Genomic DNA, 25342 nt, shown 5'->3' with positions numbered 1-25342 from the left:
GGTTAGGCTTGGGGAACAGGCTCGCAGTTCCCCCAGTGCCATTGGGGGCAGAGTTCCTGGGGTGAAACTAGGCCCGTGTGCCTGCGTGGCGGCCCTGACGGCCTCTCGGTCCTCGTGTCCCCAAGGCCCCCTGTATGTCATCGTGGAGTACGCCTCCAAGGGCAACCTCCGAGAGTACCTGCAGGCCCGGAGGCCGCCGGGGCTGGAATACTGCTACAACCCCAGCCGTCATCCCGAGGAGCAGCTGTCCTCCAAGGACCTGGTATCCTGCGCCTACCAGGTGGCCCGAGGCATGGAGTATCTCGCCTCCAAGAAGGTGTGGTTCCTGAAGGCTCCCCTGGCTGGGGTGGGGGATGTGCGGGCCGCTCTTAGGGGACGTCAGAGTCAGGCGAGCCAGTGCAGCCTTGTGGCCCTGGGGTCAGGGTGGATTAGGTTCCAGTCCCTGCACTGGCACTCTCTGTGCAGCCCCAGGCAGCCGCCTCCTTACTTCTCCTCAAACGTGAAGTCAGAATACTACTGCCTGCGTTGTAGAACGGCTACGGGGGAAAATGAGGTCCCGTGCAAGACTTAAGGACAGCTTTTGGTGCTCAGTAAATGCTGCTTTGTTTGAACCCAGCCTGGTGTGGATGTGCTTCGCCCAGGGAGACGGGGCGTGAGAGCGCGTACACACTGGACAGAAGCGAAAGGTTCCGCTTGCTGGGTGCAAATCCAAAGCTAAGAGCTGGGAGGGGCAGGAAAAGGGGTCGATATGGAGGGTTTGCTGGAGTGATCGAGGGGCCCAGAGCTGGGGGTGTTTGGACGGCTGGCTCTGACGTGCGGGCGAGGGCCATCGTAGCGGGCAGCTGGACCGTTCGGGGAGGTCGAGTGGTGAGGTGGGCGAAGGCCTGCGAGGGGAGCGGGCCCACAGACGGCTGCAGACCCTCCCCTGCGCCCCGCCCTCCTCACTCCCATCCGCCTTCCCTTCCTGGCTCCGCAGTGCATACACCGAGACCTGGCCGCCAGGAACGTGCTGGTGACGGAGGACAACGTGATGAAGATCGCAGACTTTGGCCTAGCTCGTGACATCCACCACATCGACTACTATAAAAAGACGACCAACGTAAGTGCTGGCGCCGCCCTCGGTGCCCGTCCTCTGCCCGGGGCTCCGCTCCACTGTGGTGGGGTGAGCCACGTCCAGCCCTGCATGTGCCCCCGCCTGCCCCGGGCCACCACCAGTGTCCCCGTGCTGCTTGCAGGGCCGACTGCCTGTCAAGTGGATGGCACCCGAGGCCTTGTTTGACCGGATCTACACCCACCAGAGCGACGTGTGAGTCTGAAATAAGCAGTTGCCAGGGATGCCGGGAGAGAGTTTCCTGGGCGGTAGAGTCTGGCATTCCATCCCTGAGAGAAAAAAACATTGTATGTGCCCCTTCACTCTGTTCCCGGAGGTCATGGTCCCCTGGAGTCCCCTGGGGGTAGGGACTTGTGTTGGGGGCCGGGGCCGGCTTCAGGGTGCGTGCCTGCCGTGCTGGGGAGGGAGAGCAGCAAGGACTGCAGGGTGGCCTAGCTCTGTGCCCGGAACGCTCCTCCACAGGTGGTCTTTTGGGGTGCTTCTGTGGGAAATTTTCACTCTGGGCGGCTCCCCGTACCCTGGCGTCCCTGTGGAGGAGCTTTTCAAGCTGCTGAAGGAGGGTCATCGTATGGACAAGCCCAGTAACTGCACCAATGAGCTGTAAGCCGGAGAAGATGCCTGGGGTCCAGGCCTGGGCCCTGGGGGAGAGATGGGCTGGGCAGGCAGAGGGAAGAAGGGGTGCTTAGTCGGACACCGCAGCCCTCCCCGGTCACTCCTCCCGTGGTCCCTCCGCCCTGAGCCTTGTTGTCAGCTCTGGTCCTCCCTCCCCCGCCCTCACCGGCCTGCCTCAGGTACATGATGATGCGAGACTGCTGGCACGCGGTACCCTCTCAAAGACCTACCTTCAAGCAGCTGGTGGAAGACCTGGACCGCATAGTGGCCTTGACCTCCAACCAGGTGAGGCTGCCCTGCCCAGGCCTTCAGGCCCCGCCGGCCGGGTTCTCTCTGAATTCCTCCTGCCGCTGCCGGGGGGAGAGTGCGGGTCCAGCGTCCTTCTGTCCCCTCCCACAGGAGTACCTGGACCTATCAATGCCCCTGGACCAGTACTCCCCCAGCTTCCCCGACACCCGCAGCTCTACCTGCTCCTCTGGGGAGGATTCCGTCTTCTCTCACGAGCCCTTGCCCGAGGAGCCCTGTCTGCCCCGACACCCGGCCCAGCTGGCCAATGGCGGACTCAAACGGCGCTGACTAGCACCCCGCACCCCTCCCCGGACTCCATCCTCAGCTACGGCCCCAGCCCCGCTCCCGCTGGACTCGCCGCCTCCTTTCTGCCCTTCCTGCTGGCAGGAGCCAGCTGTCGCCCCCGAGCTCCCCTCTCCTCTTCCTCTCAGCCTGCCGCTGACACAGACGAGCAGGGAGGCGGGGACTTGTTGATGGCCACCTGGTTCCGTCCCAGATGTTGGACCGGGACCCCTCCCAGCCGCCTGGCACTGCCTGGAGGGTCAGGCAGTGGGGGCACGGGCAGCACACGAGGGAGAGCCGACCGAGGTTTTCTGTGTTGGTTTTGTCTGCTCCGTGCAGCCTGTGTTCCCGTGGCGGGTGCCCGGTCCTCGGGCTACAGCAGGAGTGAGGGGGGGTGGTCAGCACTCGGGCCTCCGTGGAAGGCGACCTCTGCTCCAGATGGATGGTGCCAGTGGCTTATTAATTCCGATACTAATTTGCTTTGCTGACCAAATACCTGGTACCGGAGGACGGGGACGCAAAGGCTGGGAGCAGTGTCGTGGCCCTGGGGCCCAGCCCCAGAGCAGGGGCTTTGTACATAGCTATGAAGAAAACACAAAGTGTATAAATCTGAGTATATATTTACATGTCTTTTTAAAAGGGTCGTTACCAGAGATTTACCCATTGGGTAAGATGCTCCTGGTGGCTGGGAGGCATCAGTTGCTATATGTTAAAAACAAAGAAAAAAGAAAAAAAAAAAAGGAAAATGTTTTTAAAAAGGTCATATATTTTTTGCTACTTTTGCTGTTTTATTTTTTTAAATTATGTTCTAAACCTATTTTCAGTTTAGGTCCCTCAATAAAAATTGCTGCTGCTTCATTTTTATACGGGCTGTGTGACACGGGAGAGAATGTCAGCTGCAGAGGAGCAAGGTTGACGGGCTCTGGGGCTGTCTGTCCAGAGGGCACTGCGTGCTCTCTGTGGTCCCCACTCCCAACCAGCTCTTGCCCTCAGGTCCTGCACTGAGGCCTCCGGACAAGCCTCCTAGCTCTGCGATGCTTTGGGAAAGACAGGGAAAGAAGACGGCTGCGTGATGGGCAGGGAGCAGAGAAGCTGGGCCTGGGGCCAGGCCCTGCGGCCCTCTCCACCACGGACCATTTCCTCGGGGGAGAGGGTGAGGCCAGGTGGGGTCTGAGGGTCAGACAGGGAGCTGGGGGCCGACCTCAGAAGAGCCAGCGAGTAGGCTAAGCGCGATTCGACGAGGGCCTGCAGGCGCTCAGGCCCAGATGCGCGGCTGCCCCTCTGTGTGTGGGTGTGGCTTTGCCCGTGCTTCTGTGTGAAGGAGGACTTGTCCCCTAAGACGAGCTTTACCTTCAGGCCCCCTTGCTTCATGTTTCTTGCCTCCCAGGCTATTCTGTGTCCATGATTCCCCCTCCCCCCTGCCCATCCACGATTCCTGAATTCGTGTGATCAGACTGCGTGTGTTGGGGCTATCACACATCTTGGCTTCCTATGGTTCTTCCTATACAAACTCCACCCCGGCCCTCAGGAAAGGGAGAACATGGTCTGAATGTGTGTGCTTTGGCTGCTGGGAAATTTTCTTCTTCCACCACCTGCTGGTTAGTACTGCCCTCACCAAGTAGGTCCTGGCTCCTTGGAACTCGGCTTCTACCCCCAAGTCTTGCCCTTTGCTGGATTCCTCCTGAGTGCAAAAGGAAGTCCAGCACGCTTTCATTCCTGTCGGGAGAATGGGCTTTTTGCTCCTGAGTTTTCCTTTCTGAGCTATTTCTCGGCAGCCGCAGGGCTCGCACCGTTGTAAAGTTCTCTCTTCTCCTGGGTCTCCTCTGTGAATGAATATGCAACTGTCAACATATCGTGATTTGTGTTTATGTTTAAAGAAGGCATACGTTGGCAGAGCCAGGAAATGAATTTTAGCACTTAAAACCATTTGCCTGACACCTTCTAGTGGGGCCTTTCCTTGTAAACCCGTGATGATTTCTGCCCACGGCTGTGTGGACGGATGGGCGATCTTTTACAAAGGGCTTTCTGTACCTTCGGGAGAGGTGCTGGGAGATAGAAGGCACTGTTATTGTAACAGTGATGTCCTCGCTGTTGCTACTGAAATCCCCCGTGAATTTCCCGAGAGACTGAGCTGACTGGCAAATAAAAGATAGTGAAATTGACCTGAGAGAAAATGAAATGGCCATTTTACTTAGTTGACCAGATTGGGTCTCCCGAGGAAAGGAATCCAGCTTATCTAATGAAGATGTCGTGCTGTCAAGGCACTGAGTGTCTGGTTTCCTGAAGGTTAAAAGATTAGGGCCTGGGATCACCACAGCATCGATCGATACTGCCCTCCCGCCCTTTCTAATTGCCACAGGCTGGGGAGCATCCTTCCCCGGGCACCGCTAATGTACCGTATTGATCTCAGGTAAGTAAGATCAAACCTCAGCTGGAAAGAATCTGTCTCAATGACAACAGAGTCGCTGTGTTGATCAGCCGCCAGTGGGGGGAGCCAGCAAGCCAGAATCAAAGATTAAGGAACGTGCCAATCGGCTTTCACGTTCCGTTAGTCTGACCTGGCCTACAGCTGTGCGCTGGTGGGGACCGGGAAATCTTTAGTCTAGGTTTTAACGTTATAGAGCATTTATTCGATATCACCAGTGTGACCTGTAATGATCGAAATACAGGATTAGACATGGACACGGTGCAGGTCCACACATGTCAGATGCCACCAACACCTTTCTTTTGGAGCAGAATTCTCAGTGAGTGAGACGAGGGCCGAGTCTGACATCACCACTGGGGTTGGGCTTTAGAAAATGCCTAAAGTTATACTCAGATTATTAGCAGCCGGTACAGCTGCAGTATCTGCATGTGTGGGGAAGAGTAGAGAGCGGGGGAAGGAGACAGGCTTCCATTCCCTCAGCTGCTGAGAGCCAGATCAGCAGGAACCCTGGTGTTCAGAAACACTCTGTTGGGGCAAGTTCTCTCTAGGTTGGCACTTAACAGTATTTATGGCCATTTACACGGTACTGCCTCCCAGATGCCTGTGTTGGTACATGGAACTGATACAGTTGCTGCAGGCACCAATTAGAGGTTTAAGTGTCTCTCGTTCCTCCAGGAGGCCTAGGGTCTGTTAAGTATGGTGTCTTGAGCTGATCGTGTACATCTCTTCCCAACTCTGCATTGTTCGGTGACCTCCTGTTGGTAGCTTGAAAATCAACCTTGTGGGAGTACTTACATCACCGTAATATGCGAAGGCTACAAATCAGGGCTCCCCCTGCAACCACGGCCCCTGCCAGAGTCGGGTGTTAATCATTTACCAGAACACCACTAGCTCGGTTTCAGCAGGGGGCTGCATCTAACGATCATGGGACCCACCAGCCAAGGGCTCTCAATGATGAAACAAAGCAACGACCTTGACCTCTCTGAGGACTCTCAGAAGAAGGGGAGGAGAGGTGTGTCAAGTGTCTTAGATGCCTATTTATGAAGCAAAAATGGGTGAAGTCCAACGGAGGTCCAAACCCCTTGAGCTAACCAGTCCCACTCTGCTCATGGGGAAAGCCAGGAAGAGTTGTAGAGCAGCCCAGCAGCACCCGTGAGGCATCCAGCTGAAACAGGGTGGAGCAAGTGCACTAGCTCATCCCTTTCTCACGTGTAACACCTGAAATGTGAACTAATTAAACAACCATCACTTGAAAAATGGGAAAATTTATTGTGAATCACCTTGCGAAGCCAATGCTGAGATGCCCGGAAGGCCGCACGGTCGGGTTTCGTCGTAGTCGAGGCACTGGCGTTCCTCGGCAGGACATGGTGAGGCGGAGAAGAGGTTTAGGAAGCGTTTTAAAGTGCATTTCCTTGCTGCGAAATGCTGGTGACATTCCTCATTTAGATGATCCCAGGTGGGGAGATGTGAGTTTTCCTTGGTTCCATTGACTCCCATCTAACTGCTTTCAATTTCACAGCAAGTAAAGGAATCCAGTTTCATCACCCACAGCTGAAATACCTCTCCCCTTCTAAGCACTCCCCAAGGGAAGAAGGCTGGTGGTCAGCTGCAGGGCAGCCTATTTATTATGTTAAGTTTTTTCAGTATGGACAACACTGAAGACACCCAACGTAAATATCTGAACATGATACTTGTTACTGGGTAGCGTAGGGATGATATCAGACTCTAACAACCCCTGTGACTAACAGATAGTCTTGTTTGTGAAAGACAAACAGACCAGAAAAACACACACCCAGCACAAACAAATGGTTAAGTCTTAAACCCTTAATTATGTTTCCTAGCAAATGGAGGCTAATGGAAGCCATATGTGCTGGAAGAGTGGCAGCCTCCCAGATCCCTGCAGCCTCTGCAGGCCCGAGAGGGGCTGTCTCAGAACAGCCAAGCCGCGGCCAAGTCTTTCTGATTGCCAGTCTGTTGAACTCCCCATTTGCTTCTCCAAGAAGCTTTTTCTTCTTTATATCCAGGAAGACTTAACTGGGGAGTTATATCCATTCTGTCTCAGAAGGTACTTCGTTTCCAGGGCACTGTTCCTACTGATGGGTCAGGCACTCTCACCATCACTGGCTTCGGAGGTACCCAAGTTCTTACCCGGGTTACCAAGCCAGAGGAGACGAGAGGTATCTAAGGCACCAAGCTGATTCCATTATGCAAAAAATTTCCTCCCTTAAAGGACATGAAGCTGTTGGAAAACAACATGGCGGGTGGGCCTTACACAAGGTCCAGTGGGATGACCTAATGCTACAGGGGAAATGGACTTGGCAATTATAGTTTTCCAAATGGTCTGAACTTGGTCTTGCTGCTGACATCATCTGAATGGTTACAAGGCCTCAAAAGACTGCCCCAAGGACTAAATGTCTGATCTTATATCTGAAACCAGACATAGGTAGTCTTGGCTGGGATGTCCTTTACGGATGCCATTGCTGAGGGCAGGAAGCCAGAGAGAGGGCGCTCCATCCTCCATGAGTCCTTATGCTCCATTCGAATTAGCCTTGCTGTTCTGGGTTGTCTTGTGATTCTGCCTGGAGTGTCGGGGTACAAAACATAAGGATTTTAGGGACTGGTCACAGTGAGAAAGAAGACATGCAAACAAGGCCTAAAAATCTGGGAGTTCCTTGGTTCTCTCCTTGGTTCTCAGGAGTCAGCAAAGCCACTCCACAACTCAACTCCCCCGTGACCCCCTACTGTTCACTGCAGCAGGCTTTCTGCTCTCGCCCCCAAATGGGAAAAGTGGATAGATAAGTAATTTCTTATTTACATGCACTTCTCCTAAGATTTAAATTGCTTTCCTGCTAGTATTTCCTGACATCTGAAGCCTGTGCGAAATACACAACATATGGGAACTATTTCCATCTGGTGCAACAGAAAATAAGAATCTGCCTATATTGTAATTAGCTTCTAGACTTAACATGGTTAGGTCTGATCCACGATTGCGTTTGTTGATTTTTTTTTTTCTTTCACTTTTGGGTCATGGGTTCTTTTTGTTTTTTGTTTTTTTGGCGGTACGCGGGCCTCTCACTGCCTTGGCCTCTCCCATCGTGGAGCACAGGCCCCGGATGCACAGGCCCAGCAGCCATGGCCCACGGGCCCAGCCGCTCCGCGGCATGCGGGATCCTCCCGGACCAGGCCATGAACCTGCGCACCCCGCATCGGCAGGCGGACCCTCAACCACTGCGCCACCAGGGAAGCCCTGGGTCATGGAGTTTTTAAAAAATATAGTGGTTATAAAGATGACTAAAGTTCAGCCTCCAGCTTCCTGTTTGGAAGACAGGGAGACAGGGTGCGGTGTTTTGCAACAGTTATAATTCTAGATTCTCACTGCCCTTAAAAGTAACTAGAGGGAAAGGGTTTTCTTTTTTTAGAAACTTACAGCTTCTTTAGCAGAAGTGATGGATCCTTTACATAATGAAATAGGATTTGATGGTGTAAGTGATGATGTAGCTGGCGGCAGCTGTATCAGTTCTTCATCCTTAAACATCAGAGCTGAGAGTTGGGTTACTGACTTACAGCAAAAGGTATATTGTGTCTACAGTCACCCTGCCATGGCTACCAGGAGCTTGAAACAGCTACTTCACATCTGGCACTGGACTCAACAGGCAAAATCTGGAACCTAAGTACATATAGCCAGATGTTGAACTTTCTTAGAAACAGATCAAGCAGTACCAAAAAAAAATCCATATTAAAGAACACCACTGTATTGAAATTCAGTTTCATTCAGGCGGTGAAAAATAGAGAAATTAACTTCTTGTTATTTTCACTTAAGCAAATGAAAAGTAATTGTCTAACCTTAGTTCCCTTCAGTTGAAGTGCTAAACCCGCCATGTTCTCTTTAGATTCAGAGGAAGTGGGTGATCCCACGGGAATATCCATCTTGGGAGCCTAGGGAGAGAAATGTTTTATATAAGCTAAGCCTTCTGTTCTTCCTGAAACTCAGCAGCACTTCTACGGTAGTCGGTACTTTCCAGCACAATTTGCTTTCCACTAAATCCCTGACTTCCTTTATGAGTAACATATTGAAGTACATGTCCCTGAAATAGCAACTTAGTATTATTTATCTTTTGAGTTTTGAGCACCCTAGTTGCACTCTAATTAGATTCTGATACTTAAAATCCTCTGTTATTAACAAGCTACTGATTTGCCAATTCTGATCCTGTTCTCACTCTCAAAAAAAAAAACACAAAAGTGGCCATTTCTCATTTACCCATCAGTTTCTAATAGCATTGCTATAACTTAGTCAAAAGTGACATCTTTATATGGTGTCTAATAATAAGTGATAAACTTGTCTGACTTATTCAAATGGTAGGTGCTGCGTAATAGATGCCCTGCAACACCAGGAAAATGGAGGGAGGGAGTAGTATTTTAGAAGAGCTAGCTAATCTGCCTTCAACAATTACATTAATTAGATCTGAAAAGCAAATATATCACTGCTCTTTGGAAGTAAGTAATTTCTTCACGTACTTTGGAGGGAAAGGGTCTACGTATATCCAAAACTATAGTATATTCAGTTTGATGTCTCTCAGTTCTCTACTGAACCTAGTATGCTACTTGTTTTCATTTTGTATATATGGAGAAGTTTAAAAGCATGGATTTAAAAAAACAACAACAATAAAATGCCTAGGAGCTTGTCCTTACTTCTTAGGTCTTTATTAACCATTCCAGAAACAACATCTGGATCAAGAGTTTATGCCCCTCTAGAATAATTCTGAAACTCAAATTTAGCTCTAAGACATTTTGCTACTCCAAAATTTCTTTGCTACTGAAGGGCAGTCTAAAAATGACAAATAGCTGGTCTGTCTCAGAAAATGTAAGAACCCAGCAGCCTATTAGAACATGGTTTATGTTCCAGAATTGCTCCTAGTCTCCCTAGAATCCTTCTGGACAAAGCCCAAATCCAGATTAGTCTCTGGAAATATGGAAAGGGAAAGTAAGATGGTGTTTCCTGAAGTACATTATTTTTATTTTTATTTTTTATTTTTTGGCTGTCCTCCACAAGCTTTATTGAAGATTAAGATCCTTAAGCGTTAGTTTTATTCTTCAAGTATCACTTGAGCACATCCAAGCATACTGAAATATGATTAGGCCCTACTTCTTCCAAGACCTTCATCTCACTTCCCTTTCAGAAGTCACATTTATGAATCAGGTCCAAAACTACTGAAGTACATTTTTCATGCGAGACATTGTATCATTTTTGTTGGCTTGCCCAAGGAGTCAATAGCATAACTAAGATTTAAAATGATTGGTCCTCACTCCATAGTACTTAGTTCAATCTGCTCAGTCACACGTGCAGCATCTTCTATCATTGATGCATGTTCTGAGTCAGACATGAAGCCACAAAGTAGGGAAGCGAGAGGCCCTTTCTGATGGACCCAGAGCAAGATGCTCTAGTGATTGGGCCAGTCCTGGGTTCTTCAGTAAAACACCAGGAGAAAAGCTGCTGAGTTCAAGGCAATAAAAAAATGATTAAGGAAAAGAGTTGAAGGAAGACAAAAAGAACTGTTTATATTCTAGATTGGCCATTCACTGCTTAAAAAGTAATAGAAATCTGGGGACTTCCCTGGTGGTCCAGTGGTTAAGACTCCCCCTTCCAGTGAAGGGGGCTGCAGGTTCAATCCCTGGTCGGGGAGCTAAGATCCCACACGCCTCGCAGCCAAAAAAACAAAACATAAAACAGAAACAATATTGTAACAAATTCAATAAAGATTTTTAAAATGGTCCACATCAAAAAAAAAAAAACCTTAAAAAAATTAATAGGAATCTGGACAAATGAAATAGACATGAAAGAACAGGAACCATTCAGTCTCAAAGGAGAAAGAATGGTGGGGGAAAAAAAACCGCTAAAAAGACTAGATACTTAAGGAGAAAGAATAAACTGGACTCCTAATAAGACTCCTAAATCAAATAAGACTCCTAAAGATAGTAACAGCTACATAGCTAGAGGTGGTTTGAGTGATTTTCATTTTTTAAAGATTTTTAAAGCCACTTGGGCCAAATTCCAAGATATGCCAAAAGAAATGCCTACTCTGACTGTAACGGGAAATGGAGGTTTGCGGAGAGGCCCCAGTCCTGGGGTCCAGATTCCCCACCGACCCAGGACTTACCTCCCCACTGAGTGGTATCTCAGTTGGCTTTGGCTTCACATCTATCAGGTAGAAGGTTCGGGACAGAAGCAAAAGAGAAGGAGGGACATTCTCCTTCAGGTGGAGGTCCTGCCACTGGAGAATGGGGGGAGGATGAAACATGACAATCACAGGACGTGGGAGCTGGACCCACGGTCATCTACTCTTCCCTGGTTTTACAGCCCGCAGGCGCACGCTGAGTACTAAGGGCAGAACAAGGACAGGGACACGTCTCCTGGCTTCTGCACCAGTGCTTGGGCCCTGCAGCCTCTCGCTTTCAGAGTCTGAGAGGGAGGTTCAGTTAAACTCTCAAACCAGTTGTGGATCAAAGTAGCTAAGTATCTTCTCTTCAGTAGGAAGTCGATAATGTGAAAGAATACATCAGCCTCATTCATAACCAAAGAAATTAACATTAGAATGAGATGTAAGTTTTCAAGCACCAAATGGCCAAACTTTAAATGTATGTATGTATGTGTATATAGACAGATATAATACACGCACAAGAGACAAAATTCAAAAGGTAAATAAAATCTAATCAATAAAAATAAGCCTGCCTTCTACCCTATTCTCTAGCTACCCTATTTCCCTCCCTGGAAGCAACCACTGATAGCAGTTCCTGATACAATATTCCAGAGATATTCTGTGCATATAAAATAGATATTTTTATGTTTATCTTTACACCAAGTGTGACAGTATACACACTGTTTTGTCCTTTGCTTTCTGAAATATCTTGGAAATTGATTCATACCAGATGATGTAGAGCTGCCTTCTTTTTAAACGTCTGTAAAGGAATCCATTGTACGGAAATGCCATAATTTGATTATTCTACGGTTTTCCATCTTTTGCTGTCATAAATGGTGCTGCAATAGATAACCCTGTAGATATTTCATTTTGCACATGTGCAAGAATATAGGATAAATTCCTAGAAGTGAAATTTCTAGGGCAAAGTAAGTGCATTTTTAAAATTTGAAAGCTATTGCCAAACCTCCATGGAGGATTTTACCAGCAATGCATGAGTGCCTCTCTCCTCACATCCTCTCCAACTCGATGTGTCACCAGACTCTGACCTTTCCCAACGTAACAGGTGAATGTGGAGTCTCATAGTTTTTTGTATGTTTGTTTGTTTGTTTTTGACTGCACCATGTGGCCTGTGGGATCTTAGTTCCCCAACTAGAGATTAAACCCTGGCCCTCAGCAGTGAAAGTGTGGAGTCCTAACCACTGGACCACCAGGGAATTCCCAAATTGCATAGTTTTAATTATCTTTTTCTGAAGTTAAGCTGTTTCCTAGGTTTACCATTTTTAGCTTTTCCTTTCTGTAAAATGTCAGCCGTATCCTAGCATAGGATTTTTGGAATTACATTACAGAGTGCTGAATATTGTATGGTTGGATTAGTATTCTCACCCCCTTGAAGTACATTGTAAAATGATACATCCTTTCAAGAAAGCAATTTGACAGTGTGAAGTCACTTAATACTCTATGTTCAGGAAATAAATGATGTTTAAATACCCCTTGATAACATGCTCACCTTCCAACCAGAGCAGGTCCGACATGGAAGAGGAAAAAGCTACCTGACGGGGTTCAAAGTCATGACAGTGGTTCCTATTCCCAGATAATTTGTGTATATTCCGTAGTACACACTTTATACAGTTACAGGAATGAGGATTGTAATAGGAGTTATTCCTTTGTTGTAAAGCATTGACACTCAGTTAAAATCTCTTATTTGAGGGAGACTGTGTTATCTGAGGGGAAATCTGTTACAAAGCTAACACTTGACCCTGGTTTGGGGCACAAACTGGGAAAGCAACCCCAGCTGAGCCCCCGGCAAGGTGGCTCCAGATGGATTCACACGGATGACAGGCCTTCTATCAGAGCTTTTGCCCAGGCCCTTATAATACCCAGAGGAAGTACAATTCGAAGATGGTCCCAAGATTTCCAGTCCCTCGTGTACCCACACCTTCTCCCAGTTATTCAATTAAACGCTAATCTAGATGCTGCCATGAAGGGATTTTACAGATATAATTCAAGTCCCAAGTCAGTTGACCTTAAAATAGGAAGATTATCCTGGTAGGTCTTACCTAATCACGTGAGACCTTAAATCTGCTGTTAGACGTCATGTGAGAAGTTCATGCAGGTGGAGGGGCCTCCAGGGCTGAGAGTAGCCTGGGGTTGGGAGCCAGTGAGGAAACAGGGACCTCACTCCACAGGTGCAAGGAACTAAATTCAGCCAACAAACTGAATGAGCTTGGAAGTGGAGTCTCCCACACAGCCTCCAGAAAGGAAAACAGCCTGCACTTCTGACCTGCAAAACCATGAGCCTATAATGGGTGCTGCTTTGAGCCCCTACATTTGTGGTGGTGTGTTAGCAGCAATAGAGAACTCTTTAATAGAGTACCTACCGTGTCTCTGTCAAAAATAAATCCAGGGCTTCCCTGGTGGTGCAGTGGTTAAGAATCCGCCTGCCAGTGCAGGGGACACGGGTTCGAGCCCTGGTCCGGGAAGATCCCACATGCCACGGAGCAACTAAGCCCGTGCATCACAACTGCTGAGCCTCCGCTCTAGAGCCCACGAGCCGCAACTACTGAGCCCACGTGCCACAAGTACTGAAGCCCTCACGCCTAGAGCCCATGCTCCGCAACAAGAGAAGCCACCACAATGAGAAGCCCGCACACTACAACGAAGACCCAACACAGTCAAAAATAAATTAATTAATTAAAAAAGAAATAAATCCAGCTTCTTCAGCTGCCAACGGCTCAACTAAACAAGGCAAATTAGGTAAGATGGCAAAGCACAAATCACAAAACGAGGTCTGCAGATGGCAGGGGAGAGAGTTCCGGGGAAGAGGGTCCAGTAAAGCTGCTACTTGCCTCTGTGAGCTGCTGCTTCAGCTGCTCCTCAGTGAGACCCAGTGAGCGCATCCCCCGGGCCCTGCAGGCCGCTTGCAGCTCTGACAGGCTCAGAGCACTCACCCCTTCCTTGGCAATTACCTGAAACAAACGTAAGGAATGGTATTGGATCCTTTGGTTCCAATTTTACCTAATTCCAACAAATCGGGGGAAACGCAGAATCTGTCACTTTCCCACTTTGTCCCCTGCGCTGACTGCTGCAAAGGCCAGGCAATTAATAAAGCAAGGTGATCTCGGGAGGTGCAGTGGTTGACATGAAGGGAATCCCGCAAACAGGTATTAATAACATCAGAGAAGTTGACAGAACTCCTCAACTGCCTGTCCCCAAGGTAATTCTTTCCCCTCTTGCGTTGCCTTTCGCCTGGTTGTGACAGCTCTACTCCACTTCCCTTTCGCGGCAGCTTTAAGACTCATAGAAAAATATTCCACTACAAAAGCTTTCAATGGACCATTTGTTGCACGTATGGGTGGTGGTCCTCCCCGACCCCAGGAACGGCCCCAGCTCCCTGGTCTGCAAAACTCCTTCAGAAAACAACTTAACACAGTTTCTGCTTGGTATGACCCCAAACTGTGGTACTTCTGGGACCGGTGTTGTTTATTCCAAAGTTCTAAAAGCACCCCCTAAACATCTAAATGGGGCCGATGGGATCCTGCCTTCTCAGTTCTGGGAGCTCTGCTCCCTCAGGCAGAATGCTTTTAAAGCAACTGATTCAGATTCAAGAAACATTCTTCCCACTTTTTTTTTTTTTTTTTTTTTTTGCGGTACGCGGGCCTCTCACTGTTGTGGCCTCTCCCATTGCGGAGCACAGGCTCCGGACGCGCAGGCTCAGCGGCCATGGCCCACGGGCCCAGCCGCTCCGCGGCACGTGGGATCTTCCCGGACCGGGGCACGAACCCGTATCCCCTGCATCGGCAGGCGGACTCTCTACCACTGCGCCACCAGGGAAGCCTGTCTTCCCACTTTTTAAGGACTCTAATTAGTAGCTATAGTCCAAATGGTGCCCTTTTCTTCCAGAAGATGTCGAGGTCCTGCCTTCCCTCCCTGCATTATCCTTTGCCACCCCTTCGTACCAGGCGGGCTCACCCAGCTGTGTGGGGAGAAGCAGAGGGGAGGTACAGGGGGTCGCGCACTGTCCTTGGCGGTGGAATCTGCTGTTCTCAGGGATCTACTGGGTTGCTGTTCCTTCCCAGCAGACCCTAACTGCTTTAGATTAGTCCCAGCTAAGACATCCAAACTACTAACTGCTTACAAGGGCCTTCTGAAGAATACGACAGGCAACTCCTCAAGTGAGTAATCAAGGTTCAGGTTGTCAGTGGTTGTTTAAACCAGTGGTCCCCAACCTCTTTGGCACCGGGGACCGGTTTCGTGGAAGACGACTTGTCCACCGAGACGGGGGTGGCCGGGTGACGAGGGGGATGGTTCAGATGATAATGAGAGCGATGGGGGGGGTGGCAGACGCAGCTTTGCTCTCACCCGCCGCTCACCTCCTGCTGTGCGGCCCCGGTTCCTAACAAGCCACAGGCCGGTTCTGGTCCGTGGCCCGGGGGTTGGAGACCCCCTGGTTTAAACCATTCATTCTTCCAGAACCAGCCCCTGAGCAGACCTAACAGAAGACACTGCACTTTGTCACAAAGCCACCCTAAGACAGTCCCCAAGGCCTGGCTAATCCCCTACAACTGTAGTTCAGCTCTTACTTCATCATCTGCTTTCATAGATTTCAGCTTCATCAGGAGCTGGAAGCAGAGCAGATTGTTGGTTCCAAAGAACTGCAGTTCCAGAAGTTTGCAAAGGGCCACCAGCTGAGATCGATCGAGGTGCTCCAAGGTCAGCTCATCCTCAAAGAGTTTGGAAAAGCGAACTATCTCCTTTGTGCTGGGCTTGTGGCCTGTCTGGACCTAGGTAGTGGGACGAAGGGGCTGATTAAAACGTGCTTCCTACTTAACTGAATCTTCCCTGTAGACTATTTGAAAGACGCCAAAGCATTTATGGATTGTGTCTTCTGTCTGGAAGTGGAAGCGTGCCCTGTGTTACAAAGAGGAGTTAAAAAAAAAAAATCTGTCGGAAGTCAGCCTAAATCAACTGAAAAATCAGGAGCAGTTCAGAAGTTTGAGTCTCATTCTACTGTTCTTTCCAAGAAGTTATCAACATCTTCAACACATTGATGGCTTTAAGATAGGTTTTCCTGCAAACTCCCATAAATGTTTGCAATATTATATCTCTGTAACTTAGATATTTGCAAATTCAGAGATTATAAACAAGTTGGAAGCTCCATGATGATACGTTGTCCGGTTTTATATAAAAGACTGACGCCTGTTTGATGTAGGATGCGAACTGGGTGGAGGTATCCCCCAGCTGCGCCCTGTTCCTCCTTGCCATTTCTGCAATCGTTTCTTGAAGGAATTTTGCTAGTTCCAACTTCGCAGCCATTTTCTTTTTCTGTTTTTCTTCCTTCATAATAGAAGAGGAAAAAGTTAATCAAAGTTAATTCTTTGTGATTACAACTTGGTAGATAAAGATGAGAGAAAAATAACTGTGGCTTTGTTGTCGGTCATCCCTATTTCACGTATGAATATTATTTTCAGACCTAACTGAAGGCGCTTTGTGATAACCAGAGCAAATTAAAAAGTAGCCTTGATTTGCAGCTTGTCTCCTTAATCTTACCTTTCATTTTTCATTGATACAATGATCATAAGTATTTGATAGATCCAAAATGTCCCCTCAATGGAAGCCTTTGTCACTATTTAGAACAGATACATACTGTCTCTTAACCTGGTGCAAGCCATCTAGGCTGTTGGTCAAGTCAACCCCTAGTGTGAGTGGCCCCTGTTTTTGCTTGGGCCACAAACTAAAGAAAACTAGGAAATTAACTCTAAGCTAAAGTAGCTTACAGGTTAAGAAGAAAACAGAAAGAATCAATTATAAGACAATGAGTTAAGTGCCATAACAGATATGAACAAAGCACTATATAAAAGAGAATTAAATGTATACTCTTAAGACACTATGTTGACCAGTATTTCTAAATTCTCATTCATTATCACAGATGCAGTGTGGTAGTATTTTCAAAATAACCATGGGGCTTCCCTGGTGGCGCAGTGGTTGAGAGTCTGCCTGCCGATGCAGGTGACACGGGTTCGTGCCCCGGTCCGGGAAGATCCCACATGCCGCGGAGCAGCTGGGCCTGTGAGCCACAGCCGCTGAGTCTGCGCGTCTGGAGCCTGTGCTCCGGACGGGAGAGGCCACAACAGTGAGAGGCCCACGTACCAAAAAAAATAAAATAAAATAAAAAATAACCATGATCAGGGTGAGTAGAGAGGAACAGGAATATGTGTGTGTGTGTGTGTGTATAGTATATATATATATACACACACACATATATATATATTTTATATATATATATATATACATTTCCCCCTTAAGTTGCCCAAGAGATTCTAATGACCAGCCAATCACAGCGATCATTGATTTTTTTAGAAAGATCTTAAAAGAATCAGCCCCCAAAATTACACAGTGGCGACACCATCATTAAAACCCATTTAACCATCCATTTCATTCATCTGTATCCATCCATCCATTTATTTATTGGGCATCCACTGTGTGCTAGGTGCTGGGATAAAATGAGCAAAAACAAATAAGAGTCCCTTCCCTCATGGAACTTCTAGTCTAATGGGAGAGACAACCATTATTGACTAATGATAATCCAGTAATTCCACAAATTAATGTGAAAGCATACCAGATAAGTACCATGAAAGAGAAGCGCATGCTCCTGTGACCTGGTGTGAGTAGAAAGCTAGCACACTCACGCTTACTCTCGTGCTCCCCTTCTGTTCATGGAACAAAGCAAAGAAGACAGTATTGTCTGAAACTGTGGCCATGATGTGTATATATGTATGTCTGGGGAATGAGTAGTGCTGAGGAAAGAGGAATATTTAGATAAATCACTTCCTCATTCCCCCCATCTTCCTGCATTCACTAATGCCTTCCTTGGAATCCTATGGTATTAATTCTAGATCCTGTTTACTTTAAATGTAAGTAAACTAAACCACTGCCAGGCAGTTAAATATTGCAATTTGATTCTACCCCTTAAATCTGTCTCAAATCTATCTTCTTTTTTTTTTGCGGTGCGCGGGCCTCTCACTGCTGTGGCCTCTCCCGTTGCGGAGCACAGGCTCCGGATGTGCAGGCCCAGCGGCCATGGCTCACGGGCCCAGCCGCTCCGCGGCATGTGGGATCCTCCCAGACCGGGGCACGAACCCGTGTCCCCTGCATCGGCAGGCGGACTCTCAACCACTGCGCCACCAGGGAAGCCCTATCTTCTTCTTTTTTTAAGAAATTTTATTTTATTTACTGTTTTTATTATATTTTATTTATTTACTTTGGCTGCGCCTGGTCTTAGTTGCGGCACTCGGGATCTTCATTGCAGCATGCATGTGGGACCTAGTTCCCTGACCAGGGATAGAACTCAGGCCCCCTGCATTGGGAGCGCGGAGTCTTACCCACTAGACCACCAGGGAAGTCCCTCAAATCTATCTTCAAGTTTTCACTCCTCATGCAACTTTCATAATTCCGGCTTTTTCATCTCTCTCTTGTGCTGCTGCAAAAACATTCCGGCTGGTTTTCCTCACTTGGCTCTGCCCTCTTTAATCCTTCCTGCCAGCAACTTGTTTTTCTAAAATACAACTCTAATCATGGTTGATTAGATTATTTAGATTGATCTAAAATAGAGATTACTGTTTTTCTCACCCCCTGCTTACATACACCTTCCATTACTCACCACTGTCAAATTCTGAATTCCTTAGGGTGGTAGATGCTTTCCAACCTGACCCCAACACATCACGTTTGTCTCATTTTCTCCCACCCATCCCCTTGTACTCCCTGCTCCAACCACAAAGAATCAGTCAGTGGTCTCTGATTGGCATACTCTTTTACACTGTTAAGCCATCTTAAGTGCTATTCCTTCTATCCAGAGTGACTTTCAAACAGTGTGGTAAAATTCTACTACTCTTAAAGTCTCAGGTCCATGGTCACCTCTTCCGTGAAACATTTCCTGGTCTGCTTTCAAAGTTGCCCTCTCTGTCCTCTGCTAGTGTTGTGTCCACGCCTTCATCCATCTGTCTGGGAGAGTGGCACAGATGGAGAGGATGCAGGGGCTGCCTCGGTGGTCCAGCGCTTCACCTTCACAGTGACCATCAAAGAAGGACACCCTCTTCCCAGGGACTACTCACAAGCACTAAATGGTCTGTTTGGCTGAATAAATCATGCGTACTGTTCAACTAGTCACTGCAGTAACAGGTGATTTTTGTTTTCTTTATTTTTTCATGGTAAAAAGTTAAAATTGAGTGGAGAAGGGATAGTTTTTTTCAGCAAATGATGCTAGAAAAACTGGATATCCACAGGCCAAAAAAAAAAAAGAGCTTGACACTCATGTTACACCTGTCACCAAAATTAACTCAAAATGTAAAACTCAAAACTATAAAACTCCTAAAAGAAAACACAGGAGAAAATATAGGTGACCTTGGGTTTGGCAGTGAGTTTTTAGATACAACACCAAAAGCATGATCCAAGAAAGAAAAAAATTGATGAGTTGTACTTCATTAAAATTAAAAAGATTTGCTCTGAAAAAGACACAGTTAAGACTGGGAGAAAATATGTGCAAAACACATATCTGATAAAGAACTTGTACCCAAAATATACTAAGAACCCTTAAAACTCAACAAAAAGAAAACACCCCGATTAAAAAGTGGGCAAAAGATTTGAACAGGCACCTCCCCAAAGAAGATACACAGATGGCAAATAAGCATGTGAAAAGATGCTCAATGTCATGTGTTATTAGAGAATTGCAAATTAACATAACAATGAGATACCACTACACACCAATTAGAATAGCTAATAGTAGTCAAAGCACCGACAGCACTAAATGCTTATGAAGCCACAGGAACTTTCATTGCTTGCTGGTGGGAATGCAAAACGGTACAGCTACTTTAGAAGACAGTTTGTCTATTTCTCTTGAAACTAAACATAGCCTTACCATACAATCCAACAATTTGCTCTCCTAGGTATTTACCCAGATGAACTGAGAGCCTGTGTCCACACAAAAACCTGCACATGAGTATTTACAACAGCTTTATTGATAATTGCCAAAAACTGGAAGCAACTAAGATGTCTTTCAAACAGATGAATGGATAAATGGTGGTACATTCGTACGATGGAATATTATGCATTGATAGAAAGAAATGAGCCAGGAAAAGACATGGAGGAACCTTAAATGCATCTTCTAAGTGAAAGAAGGCAGTCTGAGAAAGTTACACACTGTATGATTCCAACTACATGACATTTTGGAAAAAGCAGAACTATAGAGTAGAAAGATCAGTGATTGCCCCGGGTTAGGGGAAGAGGGAAGAGGGACTAAAAGGTGGAGCACAGGAGATTTTTAGGGCAGGGAAACTATTCTGTGTGATACTGTGATAGCGGATACATGACATTATTTTTTTTTCAAAACCCATCGAACTATACAACACAAAGAGTGGACCCTAATGTAAAGTATGAGATTTAATTAATACTGATGTATAGATACTGGTCCTTCGATTGTACCAAGTGTACCACACGAATGCAAGATGCTAATAATGGGGGAAATAACAGGGGGAGGGAGATACGTGGGGACCCTCTGTACTTTCTGCTCAATTTTTCTGTAAACCTAAAAACTGCTCTAAAAAACAAAATCTATTAATTTTTTAAAAAGTTTAAAATCCTACATACCTTTTTGGATTCACTTTCAAAGATGATGGCAACATCTCTGGGAAGAGTTTCAGAAACTCTGGCAATAAGGATTCCATGAAGGGAACAATGATGAACACCATAAATGGAACCAGGCGGAATAAATCAGCACACGTTCTCAACAGCTAAAGAATCAAATGCATATGCAAATAGTCATCATTTTAGGACACGCCAAAAACAAAAACAAAAGCCTGCCTTGGTTCTTAAAGTGTTAAAAAAAAACCAAGACAGATTTTCTGCAGCTGTTTATAAAATGGAAAGGCCGGATTTTCCTCTGTACCATAGCTCTGAAGTAATATTTATGGGATATCTTCAATGAAATCTATGACAATCAAAACATGTTATTGGTGTCTCTGAGCTTTTATCTAAGTTAGGGGTCTGTATTTTAATAACATGGTATCTGTTAAAATTGCTTTTTCAAATGCGTATACTTAATATATTAACAGCAGTTTCTACTCCAGATGCACAGATCAAACTTGAAGCCTCTCAACCCCTTGGAGAAATTAGAAAACACAATTATAACCATTCCATGGACAAATATACACAAATTTTAGGAACGCTGCCTAAAGTTGTACAGCAAGTCAGTTGCAGACAAGTAAGAAATTCTGATTCTCACCATGAGTTACTATTCCTACTCTGGGATTTTTAAGATGAACTTGAAGTGGAACTTAAAAGTTGGTTCCAGGGCTTCCCTGGTGGCACAGTGGTTGGGGGTCCGCCTGCCAATGCAGGGGATGCGGGTTCATGCCCCAGTCCGGGAAGATCCCACATGACGCAGAGCGACTGGGCCCGTGAGCCATGGCCGCTGACCCAGCGCATCCGGAGCCTGTGCTCCGCAACGGGAGAGGCCACAACAGTGAGAGCCCCGCGTACCGCAAAAAAAAAAAAAAAAAAAAGTTGGTTCCAAATAGTTCATTTTAACTTTCCATTTTCTTTCGCAAATATGACTCTTGCCCTACCCTTCGTCCCTCTCGTCTGGTCAGCACCTGTCCGTGCAACAGCCTCCAAACCATTCTGGCAGCAACTTTGGTGTCAATCCAAAGCAAATAGAATCCATTGTGATAATATTTAAGTTCATCCATAATTATCTGCCTATAAGATCGCTTTTCTTCCTTAATCTTCACTCCAGTTTCTTCTGTTGGCTGAGGGCTTGGCACCTGTGGCTTCTTTGTGATTTGCTCCAGCTGAGGTTTACCCGGGACCTCCTGCAGCCAGTAAGCAGATGTGTGCAGCTTTTGTATTACTCTAGTCCTTAAGTGAAGTACTTTATGGCCTGTCTGAGTAGAATAGGAGTACTTCTTGCTGCCATAGTTCTTCATATATGTTTTATTTAAATGGGAATCTGGTAAGTGAAGAAATGCAAATGATGGGGAGTGAGAAGAGCTGGTGGGATGGACACAATGGCTAGGGAATCTGGAATAAAGAACAACATCCTCTGAGTTGAGCACATACTATTACAAGACAAAAAATTAAAGAAATAGATATTTTATTTGGTAAAAATAGAACAATCGTTTTGAAGCCTGCATTTTAAAAGTAGATTATGTTAATGAATGAATGAAATATAACTGTTGAGCCCAGTTGAAGGATAGTATGCTTTATGGGTGAATGATATACTCTAAGAGAAATATTAATAAGTTAATTCCTAAGAATGATTGCCGTATTACAAGTTAGAAACTCTGTGACTATTGATTTAAAAAGCAAACATTCTTTTACCCTGGGTTATGTTTGAAAGTTTTGTCTCTATTATCATAAAACAGGTGGAACACTTGTGTCTTTAGCTAGTCTACTGATGATATATATATTGTTTGAATGAGACATTTCATGGTCCCTGTGGGGATAAACCAATCACACAATACTGCTTTGTCTATGCAGTGCCCAGGGACTCCTTCAAATGAGAGGGACTTACTACTGAAATGCCCTTCACCTAAGATTCCTAAAGAATGTTAGGAATAAGAGTTAGAATTGGGCTCCGCATACAGATGAACCGGTCTGCGGAGCAGAAATAGAGACACAGATGTAGAGAACAAATGTATGGACACCAAGGGGGGAAAGTGGCGGGGGGGTGGGTGGTGGTGGGATGAATTGGGAGATTGGGATTGACATATGTACACTAACATGTATAAAATAGATAACTAATAAGAACCTGCTGCATAAATAAATAAATTAAATTAAAAAAAAAAAAGGAATTGGGCTCCCCAGCCAGGGATCTCTACAATCTAGTTTTGTGACAACTCACAATCTTCAGCTAAACTGACACATCAGATTGTTTGAAAGTAAAAATAAGACCCATCTAGGCAAAGACAACTTCTGGCAAAGAGACTTCTTTGGGCAAAGAGATAGCTTTTTCCATTCTTTCAGACTATTTTTGAAGCGTGCCAAGTATAGCACTTTTTGAATGGCCAAAGGGGAAAATATACAACATATCTGGCATGCAGTAAGTTCTCAGTGAATATTCTTTGGAACAAATAAGTGATAACAGACCTTACTGGGGCAGGTATATACCCTAGAATTGGCTTGTTTACCAGCCGTTTTACTCCTTTTTACATCTAAGGGCCTCATTACAGAGGTGTCACTCTAAAGCCATTACATCTTGTATCTTACCTGTTCCCACACTTCTACAAAATTACTCAGCCTGAGTTCTAAAGCATATAGAAAATCTGGGGTAAGTTTAAATACATTAAAATGTCAGCTTCCTAAAAACCAACACAATTAAAACCAACAAAGCTTTAATTTTGTACTAAACCTATCCTTTTACATGTATCTTTTCCAACTAGAAAAATAAAGTTTATATAAATATTGGGGGGTGGAATTCCAAGGCTTACCTTGCTCGGGCAATAGCTAAGACTGTTTTATAACTGTAGAAGGCCATATTTGTGTTTGTCTCAACAAGTCAACATAGGGACCTAGACAGAAGGAGTAAGTAAACAATTCAGTACTTTAAAGACACATCAGGGCTTCCCTGGTGGTGCAGTGGTTAAGAATCCGCCTGCCAGTGCAGGGGACACGGGTTCGAGCCCTGGTCCGGGAAGATCGCACATGCCGCGGAATAGCTAAGACCGTGCACCACAACTACTGAGCCCGCGTGCCACGACTACTGAAGCCCGCGCACCTAGAGCCCATGCTCCGCAACAAGAGAAACCACTGCAATGAGAAGCCCGCACACTGCAACAAAGAGTAGCCCCGGCTCGCAGCAACCATAGAAAGCCACCAGGCAGCAAGGAAGACCCAATGCAGCCAAAGGAAAAAGAAAAAAATCAATTATACAGATATCAGGATTGAAGTGTTTTTAACTATTGCAAGGGAAGAAAATTTGCATATTCTATTCAAGGTGTAAAATTTCCTTCAAGAGCATTTCCAACAATCACGAATAATATTTTCTTAGCCCTGGCTTTGAGAATGGTTATTTGAGATCCCAACAAATAGAAATGGTCTCGAATACGATGATGTTCATGATGGTGACATGGTCTTCAAAGACATTTTGATTTCTGGTCAACAGTACTGAGTAATTTACTTGAACGGTTGCCAAGTAGTTAAGAAATCAAGACAAGCTTATTTGTAGCCTAAAATTACAGGTAGACAGTAAATATCCTGGATTTGTTTTCAATTAGCTTTTTTCCATACTTGGACAAGCTGCTGCCAACATTTAAAGATTGAAAGTACTCATTCAGCAATGAAAATATGCATGGCACCTCCTAATAATTCAAGTGGAGGTAATTCAAGTGGGTTTCCTATGCTCGTGACCCTCCAAAGAGCCCAAACTGAGCTTTAAACCTTTAACCTTTACCAAAATTTTTCTGCATCCTACGGCGCTCTTCAGCCAACGGCAGCAAGAGCCTTATTATCTCGCAGTGTCAACTCTGCTTTCCTGAAGCTGGGAAAGGAGTAGCAATCCCTCCGGTACGGAAACCTCAACCACAGACCTGACATTTTGAGCAAGAATTCAAATAATACTTCGGAACATCTGCACCCAGACCAAGGGCGTGTGGCCCCCTGCTGGAGGAAGGCCAGACCCGATCGGGCAGTTAATCTGCTCTCGGGCCACAGGCACTCGTCCCCTGGACTGTGGGCAACCACTTCCCAGGAGTGCCCGGCCGTGACCGGGGCGGGGCGGGGCCGGGCGGCGAGCGGGGCGGAGCCAGGCGGCGAGCCCCGCCTGCGCTTATGCGCCGCCACGCCCGCTCGCCCGGGCCCCAGGCTCCCCCCGTTACCCTTGCCTTAGATTCTCGACGTCACGGTGGCAAAACGCGCTCTCGGCCTCCCCAGCCGGTGACTTTTGTGCGCGTTGTGTGTTGCTGGGCTGTGTTTGCTGTGCTGGGGTCCCGGGGCGGGGGGCGGGGTCTTGGGTTTTTTTTGGAGCGGGCGTGTTGCAGGCACGGGGACCAAGAGCCTTGGCGATCCAAGTGTATGGAAGGAAGGCGAGAAGAATCGGGACACAGGGTACGGAAAAGAAATGAGGAGGCCAAGCATGGAAAGAGGGGGGATGGAGGCTGAGCCCCAAAGTTGGGGTGCGGGCGGGGGGCTGAGGTCAGGGGCTGAGGAGAGCGCGGGGTGGGGCCTCGAAGCTGTCTGGAAATCTGGGCGCTGATGGGAGGAGCAGGATGCGGAGGGAGCGGGCTCCGGAGGAAAACAGGCAGGCGCGGTCCACCAAGTAACAGCCTGAGGACTTGGCCCGCCCACCCCTACTTCCTACGGCAGGCTCCCCGGAACTGCTGCCTCAGTCCTCCAGCGCCTTCCCAATTCCCCTCCTCCCACAGCTCCCCCAGCTAGAAGGGC

At 46.9% G+C, this 25342-nt stretch overlaps 2 protein-coding genes across 2 annotated transcripts in view; one reads left to right on the top strand and one right to left on the bottom strand.

Annotated features, from left to right (window-relative positions):
- FGFR1 (fibroblast growth factor receptor 1) overlaps positions 1-2421 on the top strand; it is a 47238-nt gene extending 44817 nt beyond the window's left edge. Inside the window, exons 13-18 of the mRNA XM_082680323.1 lie at positions 126-316; positions 977-1099; positions 1236-1306; positions 1574-1711; positions 1903-2008; positions 2123-2421. Of these exons, the coding sequence (XP_082536449.1) occupies positions 126-316; positions 977-1099; positions 1236-1306; positions 1574-1711; positions 1903-2008; positions 2123-2299 (806 nt within the window). The 3' untranslated portion in view covers positions 2300-2421. The remainder of the gene's footprint in view (positions 1-125; positions 317-976; positions 1100-1235; positions 1307-1573; positions 1712-1902; positions 2009-2122) is intronic.
- Positions 2422-8016: 5595 nt separating this feature from the next.
- LETM2 (leucine zipper and EF-hand containing transmembrane protein 2) lies at positions 8017-23438 on the bottom strand (the record flags this gene model as incomplete). The annotated part of the gene is given in 11 exon segments (XM_082680411.1): positions 8017-8031; positions 8146-8244; positions 8562-8654; positions 10874-10987; positions 13759-13878; positions 15493-15693; positions 16109-16246; positions 20552-20574; positions 20577-20694; positions 21529-21982; positions 23392-23438. Coding segments are annotated over 11 exon segments (1422 nt in total).
- Positions 23439-25342: the final 1904 nt, after the last annotated feature.

The sequence above is a fragment of the Grampus griseus genome, assembly GCF_964374135.1.
Source record: "Grampus griseus genome assembly, chromosome: 21".
NCBI lineage: Eukaryota > Metazoa > Chordata > Mammalia > Artiodactyla > Delphinidae > Grampus > Grampus griseus.
Note: the sequence above shows the minus strand (reverse complement) of the source record. Positions and strands in the feature narration are given on the sequence as shown.